The sequence below is a fragment of the Buteo buteo genome, chromosome 2 (genome assembly GCF_964188355.1).
Source record: "Buteo buteo chromosome 2, bButBut1.hap1.1, whole genome shotgun sequence".
Lineage (NCBI taxonomy): Eukaryota > Metazoa > Chordata > Aves > Accipitriformes > Accipitridae > Buteo > Buteo buteo.
In genome coordinates, this window is record NC_134172.1 from 52,490,895 (window position 1) to 52,505,630 (window position 14,736).

A 14,736-nucleotide genomic window follows, 5' to 3' on the forward strand; every position below is an offset into this window, starting at 1 on the left:
GTCTGTTCTTTAGGTTCCTACAAAGGAAACAGTGTTATCTTGAAATCTGCAATTAACATGAAAATTAAAAGAAAAAAAACAAAACTACCACTATCACTAGCTAAACTTTATAGCTCTTCAACAGGCTATTTCAAAAAGTATCATTGTCTTTAATTTATTGATGAGGAACTGAGGCACAACAAGGTTAAAAGCTTTCCCAACACTATGCAGCACAGGACCCAGGAAAAGAATCCAAGTACCTTCAGGTTCATGATAACTGGAAATGAGTAGGCTAACAAAATGCTACTATTCGTACTTCACTGCACAGAAGACCCTTTCCCACAGACACCTGCATAAAAGTAGAATAACCAGCAATATTAATGTTTAAGGCAAAAAATCAATTTAGTGGCTGTGAAGAAAAAAATTACAACTTAGTACATAGCAGCTGAGAAACAATGAACCTGAATGAACATCTGGAGTGTCAGGACGAAATCCCCCTAATACATACAAAATGTTGTAAAGCACTAGGATATCAAAAAACTAAAATGATTTATCAGGTTTGTAGAACATCATGAGAACAGAATCAGAGTGTTTTCTAAACAATGCGTGTTTAGGTATCTTTGAATTCCCATACAAATATAATGATCTGCAAAATACCTCTCTGGCAAATATCTATGCTTTTTCAGCTGCTGGGGTTTTTTTGGCTGCCGGTGCTGTAAACTATACCTCTGCACAGGCTCTGAATACCTCCATGTTGAGTAGGACTCCATGCAAGTGCTAGGTTCAGCCAGGGGGCTTCTCTGCGCAAGATGAGACTTTAAAGTGTTCAAGGCGGGAACAGCATTTTGTCATCTACCTCCTCTACTGCAGATGTCCTGCGAGGACTTGAGTGTGCTAAAATAATATGGCAATAATACATTCAAAGCTCATCCTTCTACTTAAACCTAAACTTCAGAAGTATAAGCTGCATTGTAAATGCCTTCCTAATTTAGACTTTTCTATAGTATATTTGGAGAAGCTTACTGTGTCCGCCTCTGTAACGTACCCTAGGTATCTTACACTGTTCCCCACTGTCTTATTCTGGAACTCTGACAACATCATTTTTGGATTTGGTGCCGATGCTAGCACATTTCAGACCTTAAACTCATCCAGTTCACGTTTCACTCTCACAGGAGACTGGCTATTTACTTCTGTCCTCTAAGGAAGCTCACAGCATGAATGACAAAATGTCAGGAATAATTAGGAAAACTAGTTTTATGCCCCTAAAGAACAAAACGTCATCTTCGTCCTCTCAAGCAGGGTGTGGTCTTCTCTAAATAAAAAAGAATGACTTTTGGCATCCATCAAGTAAATTCAAGCCAGCACATCATTTAGAGACTACTTGTCTTTATTCCTGCATCTCAGTCCATTTATTTCCTCTGTTTCCTGACATTACCTTCTGTGCCCTCTATAGTCATAGCCTACTGTAAGAGTGGTAGCAGAAAAACTACTAGATTCAAAACCCCTATTCCCTTCCCTAGGGGAATCACCTATAGCTTTTGCTACTCCATACTATTCAGCAACTTACGATATAGCAGTCCAGAAAATACTCTTCCCCTGCCTCCTCTTCTCCCCTTACCATCTCAATGTATTTTATTTCTATGAAGCAGTTGTTATGAACTACTAAGCACTGGCATTTGACATGCCCATCCAGGACCATCAAAATAAATTGAACATCCAGACAGAGGGTTAAGTAGAACTCACAATATAAGCACAGCTGTTCTTGGTATGAGAGATCAAGGAGAACATCCCAGTGCCATACCCTCTTCCGAAGTGCTACAGTCTTCTAGGTTAGCAGCTCAAACTTTAAGTATACAGCAATTAAAAAAACCCAACCAAACAAAAAAAAAGTTGTAGAGCAAGAAAATAATTTGTTTCACAGACCCAACTTGTGTGCCAAGACGTGTTGTGGAGCCAGTGGTTTGTTGTACACCATGCTTCAAGTGCTGACATGTTTTGACAACACTGCCACCGATTCTGATTTTTAAAGCTGTAGAGAGAGTCGATGTTCACCTCAGCCATCTGCCAATGCAGCTGATGAACACATTGCACACAGGTTCTATAACTGATGTACCTCAAATCACCAGGAATCCTGTAGTGTGAGGCATGCTTTCTCACTGGACATAATAACAAATGTATAAATTACACTGACAACAGGGTTTGTCTCTACAGTGACATGCATGGAAATTAAATAAATTAATTGTCAGTATAAAGTGGATTAAACTATAGAGAAACCCTTTGTAGATGCATTCTCTTGCTGATTTTTACCCTCAGAAATGTACTCTCAGTTTGTGAAAAAAATTAGGAGCTATTTTCTGAAAGAAGCTTTCTTTTTGAAAGTCTGAAGTCCCTTTTGGACATCAAGAGAAAGCAGATTCCTAGAAGACTCCTGTCAGTCTCTAGAAGACACTTCTGTTTCTTATCAATACAAAAAGATGATCTGTAAAAACTAACAGAATAAAAGAACTTGTAAATGTCCAGATTTTTTTCAAGGTAATCCCTCTGAAACCTCTAGAAATTCAAATGGAAATTAGCAGCAGTATGGAAACTGATGAAATGAAATCACAGAGACAGATTTCACCGTCTGGCAAATTCACAGCAATTGCTACACACAGTTGTCACTCCTTATTTCGGAACTTATGGAGCTTTACTCCTCATACCCGTTTTCACGTATGTGTACTTTCAATGTCATCTGTGATTTTGCTAAGAATCATGTTTGGATAAATATCATTACTGTACTGCAGAAGAAAGCAATAGCAATTTACAGAATTAAAACTTCAAACCACAAGAGTAAGTCCTGCTTGTTTGAGTAGCCCAGCTGAAGCTAGCATAATTACCTGAGTGAGAAAGTCTACGAGGCCTGTCCTTCAGCACCCGATATACATACAGGAAGCTCTCTCTGACTCTACATATACGATTCTTACATACACATCTCAATCTCCTATGCTTTTGTACATTTAAGTTTTGTACACCTAGTCCATTCCTCTTCCCCTAAGTAGAATCAGCTCTCTAGAGAATTCCTCTTCATCTACCATTAAAAAAGGAAAGGCTCCCAGTGACAGGGACTACATCATCTTCTCAAATAATGTATCCCAGTGCTTCCTCCTGCTTCCTATACTTTTTTCCCCTAATATCTAACGTAAGCCTTCTTTGCTGCAGTTGAAATTCATTTCTTACCCAACTGCAACAGAACCAGTGCATATTTCCAAGGTCTGTTATGTATGGTCTTGGGGAAGCTATGAATGGGACAATTCTTCTGTACAGATAGACGTCAGCTGCAAAGGTTCTTCCACTGAATAAAACAGCAGGCTTTCCTTCCCAAATTCTCCTCTTTTAACTAGGCTCCTTCACTCAAGAAAAAGTAACAAAACTCCTTTTACCTACTGTTTTTATCATAAGATATGGATTTTTCATACGTATTTGCCATTGGGGACAAAGAAGAAAAGGGAAGATTAAACAGCAAAGGATCAGACTACAAAACTATAAGTTTATAAACTCTCACAAAACATTACTAGCTCTTACTACATATTCCTAAATTTAGATTTCCTCTCTGCTGTTCTAATTTACATTATTTGGGCTGTATAACTGCATTATTTTAGAGTTCAGTCCCTTTGTTAGTACTCTGAAGCCTTACATTTATTCAGTTCCAACTTTGTTCTCAAAGGAAACTGGCTATTTATTTCAGCAAATGTATTCAGCAAATGTAAATCTGGGTGAGAAACAGAATAGCTGGGCATAATGTTGTATAAGTTCAGCATAACTATTTGCTCCACTGTCTAAATTCAAGCCTTTCCTTCCTCCTTGTGGGATTCACAATTATAATATTTATAGATAAATAAGGATAGAATCCATGGAAATAATTTAAAAGCTTTTGATAGCTCACAGTAACCAGCAGTAAATTCACCACACTGTGTAGTATAGCCTTACTGCAGCAAGTTCCTGCTGCCTAGGAACCATAACCAAGTACTACAGGGTTTTTTGGTTTAGTTTGGGTTATTTTTATTTAAAAAACACACAACATACTTAAAACATAAGGAGGAAGTACAGTCCTCTGAATTTCTGAATCACATCGCAAGAGCTCTGAAATCTACTCCCAGTTCTCAAAGACCTCCTTTGTAACATGAGACTAGCCACTTGATACTCCATGCTGCAGTACCCCAGGACATACCAGTTCCTTTCTTTTCCCACAAGTCTGTCCTGTCTACTTAAATAGTAAGGAAAAGAAGTCTCTCCTTTGGTGGGCTAAGTGTTTCAGATTTATAGATTCAGAGGCCAGAAAGGATCACTGTGACAATCTAGTTTAGCCTTTTGTATAAAGCATAGCCTGAAATTTATTCTTGTTTCAAGTTAAGTATGACTTGCAACTGATTTATACTGGTGAAGAATCCACCTTTCTCTAAGTACAATGTTCGAACGGTTGGTTATTCTTCCCCGTGTTAAAAATCTGTACTTAATTCAAGTATGAATTTGTTTGGCTCCAATGTCCAACCTCTGGGTCTTGTTATGCCTTTGTCCGCCTGACAAAACATAGCTCCTGCAATATCAATGCAAATAATAAATTACACTATGTGTTATCTAAACAGCATCCCTCCTTAACTGCACACCTGGGAGAGCCCTAACACTACCTTACTGGAACTAGATGACACTTAAAGCTTTTGGCAACAACTAATGCTATCAAACATCTGTTGTGACACCCTTTTAAGTGCACCCTCTCCCACACCATATGGCCATCTCCACTGAGTGGTACCGCAGGGCCACGACCCAGCTCTCATCACTCCCTGTCCTCTCTGGAGAAGCCAGACACTGACTGGTAATTTCACACAGACTTCACACTCCATCAGCAGGAAAAACAGCCCACTGCAGTGAACAGAGACATGGAGACCGTGTCAGTGTTGCAACACACTCTGCCCACGTCCCTGCCAGAAAACCCTCCTTGTGGAGATGTAGCATCCTCTAAAATAAAGGATTATTTTTTTTCTAGCACTGCTGTTGCTCCTCCCAAGGGCCAACTGCTGTGTTCTCTGTGTAATTGGGCTTACACTTGGGGCTTTGTCAACACAACTATGGCAGTTGTGGGTGTAAGGAAAAAAAAATTTAAAAAAAAATAGTCACAGAAGACAAAGCAAAACATTACATAGTAGATCTAGTTTCCCACTGACTTAAAAACATTTGTTGGCACAAAAATTTAACTTATGACCTTATGACAGGATAGCAGACTAAGACAGAAGAAGAAATCCTTCCACAGGCTCAAGTGACAAAACTCCTTACTGTAAGGGAGGTTAATAGAGCAGTTGCATTACTACTGACCAATACATAAGAACAGTAGTCTAAATAGAGACAGAGGGAACTCAGAAACTGAGTTTCCAAGTGAAAACCTTACAACAAGTCAGTTCAAGGAAGAACATCTGACATCAGTGATTTTATTTCCCACAGTTACAAAATGACCATTTTAATCCTCTGTTCACAGTTTCTGAAGTCATTAGAAAGGCTCAAAGCCTGTGCATACAGTGCTAAATGTCATTCCCACAGTGGATTCTGGGCAAAGAAAGAAGAGCTAATAGGAAAGCACTCGCAATAACAGCAGGAATATGCCAGCACCCTAAAAAGACAGGATTGCAGATAACACCCTTCATTCTACTTTGAAGCCAGTGAAAGTCATTAGATCAGTTTGAAGCAGTCTTGCAGCAGTGCCCTTTCAGGAACACTGCTGTCAGAAGTCCAGAAAGCCAAGCACTAAGCTGCCCTTAACAAAAGTTTCCTCAATATTGCCCCCTTTTTATTTTTTTAAAGTAAAAAATAAATCGAGCTGCTCTTTAAGGAATCTGAAAGGTAAATTTCCCATTTGTAGCAGGAAATGGTGATATGGAGACAGATGATTTCACAGCAGAGTTTAATCACTTCCAGCATACCCCAGGTTAACTCATTATGAAATGAGGTGGTCACACACTGCCCAACAGCTGTTCTTGTTGCATCTGCAGCAGCTAAGGCACTGCACCACTTCCTTTGGCAGTCCAAGTGTCCCAGCTGCAGACTCTCAAGCTGCCCTCTTTAACATTTTCTCTCTTTTGGATTCACAGTATGGCAAAACACTGCTTAGATGGTTATTCAATATAACTGTAAACTGGGCAGGGAAAGTGCTCCATACGGGGACACAGACTACACTCACAAGGCTGTGCTTTACCCCGAACAGCTTGCAGAGCACTCATTTCTAGAAGTGAAAGTGTTGCCTGTGTTGAAGTATCTGCATTACAGGCTTTCGGTTATGTAGTTAAAGCTGCCTGTAAGCATTAGCAGTACATAGGTCAAACTCTGTAGGACAAACCTTGCCTTACCTTTCAGGATTTCCACCATACATAAAAATCTCACCAAGAGTGCATATTCACAAAATGGAGCACCTGGAGATTGACTCTCTATTTGCACAGCTGCTCTGTGACACAAGTCAACCTCAGTAAAGTTTCAAGTGATGCAAGTCACACCATCTGCTGAACAACTGCCTAAGCGTGGTTTCAACACAGCATCCTGAGCAAGTGGAGCTTTGGCTCAGGTCTCAGGTCTCAGGTTTAGGTCTCATCTGTACGTCAATGCTTTGCTTGACACAGCTAAATCAGGTATAAGCATAAAAGCAAGTAAATCTCACACTTATACAGAGATTTCACTGACACACCAGTGCCCTTCTGCTATGGAAGGCAGCTTTTACCACCAAAGCCATTGAACAATTTGGTCAAAAACTGTACATATAAATATTTTCCAAACTACTCTCTTATTGCTGTGTTGCCCAGGAACAATGTTGACCGGATAATTCTGGGGAAAGAATAGAAAGGAAAAGAAGAGCTACAGTGAAAGAAAAAAAAGAAATAAAACAAAACAGAACCCACCTCAGCAGCCACAACTACAAAATAAATTAATTGTGAGGGGACAGGTTCTGCTGTGAAATTCACTGGCCAGCTTCCCATTTATTTCAATTTGCCTGATAAACACATGCATCCCTCCAGCTTCTGTCCTGCCAAAGAGGAAGGCTGGCAGACAATCCATCAACACGAGCTACAAAGAATCAGCACTAGTGCTGAGAAAATTCGACTGCCATTCAAAATAAAATTCAAAGCTAGGAAATGACAGGAAAAGCCTTACAGCAGCTTCAACTGCAACTGGATGTACAGCAATAGCTTTAATTTAAAAGCAATCCAAAAGCTACTATGTGTACTCTCTATGTAGAATTTAACTAACTGAATGTTCCTGTAGCAACTTTAAATTCTCAATTCTCTTTTTAATTCTGCAAAGGCAGTACTACACAAACACTGTTAATCATATTCTTCATGTTTAAGGTCAGAGTTGGATGGAAAGGAGAACCTGTTTCCATAAATTAATTACATGCACAGCTACAATTTACAGAAAAATGTAAGCCAAAAATATTAAGAACTGGTTATGCTTCACTGTGATCAGGTATAGTCACTTTGGTAGATGGGACAACTGACAGTTCTTTTCAATCTTTAAATTATTTGGCAATAGATCAGATTAGTTAATCTAGCTGGACACACTGCAAATTCCCCTCTCTCTGTAGAGATCAGAGATGAAGAATGCTCTATAATATACCAACAAGCAGATGTATACATCAGAGGTCTCTCCTATAGATTTACTATATTTTGTCTCTCCTGTTGATCTACAATATTTTGTACTGGGTAAGATCTACTACTGGGTTGTGGGTTTTCTGTTTGTTTGTAGGCTGGGGGGGTGGGTGTTTCTTTTTTTGTTTGGTTTGGGGGGACGGGGGGGGCCTCCTCGCCTTTTATCCACGTTTTTCAGTAACAGCACTTTGAGACCAGCATAGACTACTTTTATTATGTCACACAGAAACAATTTTTTAAAATTTCTAACTAGTAATTTCCCTGGAAAAAGCACTAGCTAACAGCACTGTTCTTAAAGGTCTTAATCCCTTAGGTTACATCCAAACCTAAAACTCACTAGAAGTAAAAAGCTGCTGAGAACTGACTTGGGAAGAGAAGCTGCTAGCCCTTTTACTTGTTTTCAGGTGGTTTGCTTGCTTGGGGGTTTTTTAGGTTATTTGGGTTTGTTTTTTTTTTCCTTTTCAAGACTTTGATTTTAGGTTTTACTCTTGATGCTGCTATTTTCTGCATAGATTAAGCTTTGATTAATGTCTCAGAATGTTCAAATCTAAAGCAAATCCAAAAGTATGCCCGGGATTTGTTATTTTGGATCTTGAAAAAATCTGAAACCTGTATGTATTATGTTTTCTCCTGTGTAAATAAACTGCCTCATTTCTTCCCTTCATATTCAATTTCTCCATAAATCAGACTTGGATGAGCTTTGCAAACAGGAAAAAAAAGTCTCTTCTGTTTTCCACTTCCAGAAAGTAAACCTAACATATATATCTACATATGTATACACACCGATTTGAGATATAATGTAACGTTAAAGCTGCTGTGAAACTGGTAATGTACCTTAAGAACTGACCAGAGACATGCAAGTGAAATGCAGTAAAGAAAAAACAAAACCTTGAAGTCCACTATTTTCCTTGACTTGCACCTTCTTAAGATTAATATTTTGCTCTTTAAAGACTAACAAGTTTAAATGGTTTCCAGCAGTCCTGCACACATTTAATTGGATACAAACAACATGAACAGTTAGGTGTCTGGAATAAGTGTACTTCCCACCTCCCTATCTGATGTTAAATCACAGGAGGAGAGGGGAAAAAAAAAAAAGTAAAAAAGACTACAGGATACATTAAGAGGCCAGCTAATGTATTTCCTAGCTTTAAAGCTCAATCTGCTACAGCTAAGTGACTCCTCACTTAGAACTTGGTGTAAGCTGCTCTTGAAAGCCTCAGCTGATGGGAAAAAAATCTTTTTGGAAGGTCTTGTTAATCTGAGTGCTTTACTATCGGTACAAGCAGTAATGAATGTGAGTTTTTGTCTCAGAAGATCCAGTGACATCTTTATTGCTCTTATGCCCTGTTGGGCTTTTTTTTTGTTGTTTTCTTTTTGTGGTTTTGTTGTTGTTTGGGTTTGGTTGGTTGGTTGGTTTTTGGGTTTATTTGTTTGGTTTTTAAGATCCTCTCAGTCCCCTCCACCATTGTATTCAGAAAGCCAGCTATGCCCTATTAGTGACTTCAAGGTATGCAATTATCAGTGCACTGACACTGCACGAGATGAGAATCTATCATCCACACAAACAAACAGCAACTGGCTTCAATGTCCACTTATTTCAAAAGGGGGCTCTCTATGTGTGCATGTACAAATAAGTAAATGTACATTCATCTTCCTATTAGCTCAAATGGTTAAAGAAGGCTTGCTGCCCCATTCCAAATAACACACCTCTATATAAAGCATTTAAGAAAAACACTCCAAAAGCTATCAATGTGTGAAAGCCAAGATCTAACAGAAAGTGGTGGGGCTAACAATGATTATGTCTGCTAAATGCCATCTGTAATATTTCACTCGTAAGTGCACGTGTAAGTAATCTATACAATAATACTTACAGAACAACTGCTGAGTCAGGACAGCAAACTAGCAAGCAGCAGGGTCCGAGGCTGAATATTTACAGCTACCTCAAAAACAAGCCGAGGCATCCCAGGTAACTTGACTAAATGAATGGTGTTACTACTTCTATGAAATTAAGAGCAGGATCAGGTCAGCAACATTCACGTAAAACAAAGTGTTTTAAATGTGTTTCAATTCAAAAGATAGAACAGTGTAACAGCCATATGGAAGTGCTTGCTAATTTCATTGAGGAACTCCTGAAATAGTCTTAAATGATTGACACCCTTGCTAACATTTTTCAACTTTGGGGAACTCAACCATGGCTTTTGAATGATCTGATTCACCTACAAACCTCACTACTCTGACCCAACAGCAGTGGCACAAAACCTGTAAAATTACAGAGCAGTCCAATAATCTGGGACTCCATTTTCCATATGCCTTTAAGGCTCAGCAGCTAACAGAGACCATCAGGTTGACTTCCTAACCCCATGACTGTCTCGATTTCTACCACAGAATTTTGTATATTTGACTGCAAGATAATACATCACAGAGCCACGCAGAGCTCTAGTGAAGGGGCATTTAGACCATTATTGATGCTTATGCTAGGCTGGAGGTCATTCAGTGAATGGCAAACATGTCACCATCTTACAAGTAACTTTGAATTCTTAGTGTCAGAGAAAAGGAAACATTAAGGAAAGAGTTTAAGCCCCCAGCATTTAAAAGGGAATATGGTGATATAATCCTTTCAGAGGTAACTTGTTTACAGTCAGTAGCATTTCCAGGAGAAGACATATAGTAAAGCAAGAGACAATCAAGCTTGCAGAATGATGGAAGAGCATTCACAGCGTATTGTTGCTTCCTCTTGTTCTCTTTGCTTTAAATTCAATGCAGAATTTTATAGTCCCTTTGCACAAAGAGACAGCTATATATTTCCACATAATTCTGAAGTGGTCTTTATCCTATTTGTTGTGGCTGTGTCTTTCATGACATATAGATGACCTTGCTTCGGTGAGATGAAGTGAGCACATCCCTCTTCTCACCGGACCAAGTCTTAACCACTATCTCTCAATGCAGCATAGTTCAGGAGTGCATTTGGTTGCAGGACTCGTGGCATGGAGGACTGGGGACAGGAGGGTACCAACCCTCGCTGGTAACAAAGGCTCCCCTCAGTCATAGGAAACTCAGCTCCAACAAACCCTCTGCAAGGCACCGAAGACAGCAGAAGGACTAGATTTGCTTCTGCCTTGCAGTCCCTCCGCCTCAACAAGACAAGACACTCCTAATGGGAGGCACTGGATTATAAACTGAGGAAAATATCCTCCTTCTGCATCACTCCACTTGATAAAGCCAATAATGAGCTGTATTTTAAGGACTGTGCAAGGCAAAAAATCATTAATCACACCTGGAGATGAGTGAGAATCCAAGCCACATTATAGCACACAACCTAAAATGTTCCCTGTGAGAAAACACAGCTTAGTAAAACTGGCACTCTGCCCTTCTAAAAGTCTCAAGTGGTATTCAGGGGCAACCTTATCAGAGGATGCTACAGTACTTCTGCTGTTAAGCAGTCACAAGCATAGCACACTCAGCTCCTAAAGTTCATGGTATTAAAAAAATAAATTAGAAACACTTGTGTCTCTGCAGAAGTGCCTGCAGCACAGTCTGGGACAAGCAGCAGGAGGCAATGATAGTGCAAGAAAATGGTATAAACAGCAGGAGGGAAATGTCTAGTCTATCAAAGGATGCTCCAGAAGCAACCAAGCTACTTTTGTCATGATTCACAGGTCATAGTGTAACATCACTGATTATCAGCTTTCTACAACAGCTGCATCACAGCTTCACCCTGTGAAGGTTCTGCCTGACCCTTTCACAGCAGCAAACGGGACTTCAGGGTGGACTTCTGTGAGCCTTTTTAATGGTCTCATTTCATGAGGAAATAAAAATATATCTGTTTCAGTATGCAATACTCAAATTCAGAGCTCAATCCCACTTTTAAATTCTACCTCGTTACCCATTCTAAACTACATTAAGCAAATCAACACAGTTCTGAAGAACACCGCACAGCTTTCTGACTGCGGCACGGTCATTTTCAACAGTGCTCCAGCTGTTTGACCGAATAATGTTCCAAGTCTCTGAGCATATTAGTTTAGCGCAGCAGTTCTCAAATATCTGCTACATGGACCTCAGTCAGGTGCTATGCAGGGAAACATATAGTCTACTATCTAAATAAGAACTCACTCCAAGTACACTGACTAAAATTACCAAGGCACATGTGGCCCTGAAATTCCAATTCAGGTACCTAATATTAGGTTCCAAAATCTGTAAGTGTTTTATCCTATTCCGTATAAATATCAGCATAACTTCTGAACACCTTCAAAAAAAAAAAAAGTAACTAATAACCTGACAAACATAGGTGACAAATCTTTCACATTCTCCCCACCATAATGTGTCCGTGTGTTTGCACAGGGTTTTAGAAAGCAACCAGAAACATTACATAAATCACTATATATTTTTATTATTGAAGGCAAGGGGACAAGGTCCATAGTACTTCAATGTCCTCATGAGGGTTTATTTTGTAACCTAGCATCTAAGAAGCGTCACCTTCTACACAGATTAGCTTTATATTATTTGGATGCTTAAATACATCCCATTGAAGCAAACAAATGGAGGAACTACTCGTACTTCTTCACAAGAAGAATTCAGGATCCTCATTTCACCTACCCCATTTTGAAAACTTTATTTCTGAGTTCCCTAAGCAGGATACCAGATTTTAAACTGTGGAATTGCCAGATAAGTCTGCTCAACCTCGCATACTTTGAGCAGGATAAACCAATCTGAAATGCTGGTAATGAATGTTTGTAGTGATGACAAGGATCCAGATGCAGTACCACTGTGCATTTCACAGGCACGCTATCCTGTGTAACCAAGTCAATTCATAAACCTGTAGCAGCCATTTCTCTAGAAGAAGTGGGTTTCCTGACACCCAGCTGAAGCCTCTGGTCTGACAAGGCTGTGGGTCATCTGAAAACTGTGAACAAACATCCCAAATCTTCAACTCCAACCAGACATAACCAAAGGAAGGAAGGGGCAGGGGAGACAACTCCTGGAAACTGGGGACATATGGTACATCGTACAAATGCCTATCAAAAGCGTCTTAGAATATAAATAGCAATGCCTGGTCTTCCCCAGGGAAAAATTCTTAATGTACGTTTTTGTATCACCTTACTACACACTCTTACTAAGCAGTTACTCCTCATTTCGTATAAGAGGACATCACACTGCAACAAATCAAAGTTAACCCATTAAAATCTCACCTCCATGCCCATTCCCTCTTTCTACCCAAAGCAATGATGCATCTCAAAATACACATAGACACAGGCACACAGAGTCAAATGTGCATTTCTGGCAGGAATGCCTTGAGTACAGCTTCACCTGTTACTAGCTTTGAACATACCCTGAAGAAGCTTTTAAAAAATCAGAACAAAGTGCAATTTAAAAAAAAATTACTGGTAAGAGTTTAAATAACCTCTTAAACTGGTAGCTGTAAAAACGTATTGAATTGTTACACGTGTACATTTTGTTAAAATTCTTCCCTTCCTCCAGATCTTACTAGTAAATAAATAACAACATATACCTCACCATGGCAGCTTAAGTCTCAGTGCCAGAACAGAGCAGAAAGGAGCAGTGTAAGTTAGAATTCAACCGCTATGCCAAAATTATTTTTATGTAGCTTTAAAAATCATGTTATAGAAAGACAAAAATATTTACTGTTTATAACAGTATCACTGAATAGCAAGTTGGGCCCTACTGAATTAGATGCTTGCGAACACATAGCAAAGAAGAGGTGCCTACTTCAAACAGCGTACAACCTACTTAGATGAGTCTGTGCTTATTACAGGTGCTCTGTCCTTTCTACAGATTATGAGGTTAATGATATATATTCATAACACTCACCTCTCAAAAACAACAAACAAAAGTAGGAACACTCAAGAACAGCTTGGGAAAACAACAACAACAAAAAAACCCCACACAAAGCCCAAGCCCCAAAGCCCGGCCTTGCAGAACCGAAGAGGCAAGCGGGGTGCATGCGGCGCCTCCTGGGCAAGGCCAGGACCTTCGACGCCAAAGGCACACGGAGGAAACCGAGCCCTCACGTCCCCATTCCCCGTCGTGAAATGGAGCAGTTTGGACCACCAGATCTCGCCAAGAGATACGCTTCGCTGGAGCGCTGGGCCCTGCCAAGCCAAGAAACCTGCGGCGAGTTACCGGTTAAACCCAAAGGGGTTAAAATTTTAAGCCCAAAGGGGTCAAAGCTTTAACTCCGAAGGGGTTAGAACGGTAGTAAATCGGTGTATTAAAAAAGAAGCCCCCTCAAGCGGGGCACGCTTGTGCCCGGCCGGCCTGGAGGGCGGTGACGCTGCGGCACGAGGACGGGCACAGCCCCCGGGGCAGAGCCGGCAGCCGCGCGCCTCACGCCGCCGCGCGGCTCACGCCCCGGCAGCACGCGCAGCGGCACGCCTGCGGCTGCTCGGCGCCCCCCGCCCGGCAACGGGCCCGCCCCGGGCAGCGCCTCCCCCCCCCCTCCCCTCCCGCGGCGGGCCGGTGGCGGTTGGCGGCGCGCGCCGCCCGGGGGCGGGAGGTACCGTACCGGCGGGCAGGAGGCAGTCCAGCGGCGTGAACGCGCGCTCCATGGCCTCGGGCCGCCTTGCTCGTGGGGCAGGCACACAGAAACAGCACGGAGAGCCCCGCGGCTCCCGCAGCGCGGCGGGACCGGGGCGGGGGGGGGGGGGGGGGCACGTGGATATTAGCGGTGCCCCCTTCCCTTCTCCCTGAGGAAGGAAGCAAGGAAGGAAGGCAGGCCGGCCGCGGCGGCTGCGCCTTGCCCTTGACCGGCGAGCAGGCGGGAGGCGGCGGCGGTGCCCGGCTACCTGTAGCCACGCGTCCTCCTGCACTCCCCCGGCACCGGCACCCGCCCGCGGGGTTGGGAGGGACGGGGACGGGGGGGGAAGGCGAGCCGAGAGAATCGATCGCCGCGGCGATCCGTTGCTCGGCGGTGGATTCAGGAGCGGGAAGGCGGGGCAGGAGGGAGCGGCGGCGCTGCCGGGCGCGGGCCGAGCCCCGCCCTCCCTGATTAGCCGCGCGGCGGCGGTCCTTGGGGGGCCTCTGCTGAGGAGAGGGCGGGCGGGCGGCATGACGGGCAGCCCGGCCCCGCCCCCCGCGCGGG

General features: G+C 42.0%; 1 protein-coding gene across 5 annotated transcripts in view; it reads right to left on the minus strand.

The window, feature by feature from the left end:
- The window catches only part of TPK1 (thiamin pyrophosphokinase 1), a 320,136-nt gene extending 305,646 nt beyond the window's left edge, over positions 1-14,490 (minus strand). Inside the window, exon 1 of one of the 5 annotated variants that reach the window (XM_075054676.1) lies at positions 14,441-14,490. Coding sequence is in view for 2 of the 5 variants with exons in the window: in XM_075054657.1 (XP_074910758.1) it covers positions 14,161-14,203 (43 nt within the window). In the remaining 3 variants the exon portion in view is untranslated. Of the gene's footprint in view, positions 1-14,160; positions 14,324-14,440 lie in introns of those variants that run through there. The other 4 variants (XM_075054684.1, XM_075054657.1, XM_075054666.1 and 1 more) reach the window with 4 other exon arrangements.
- Positions 14,491-14,736: the final 246 nt, after the last annotated feature.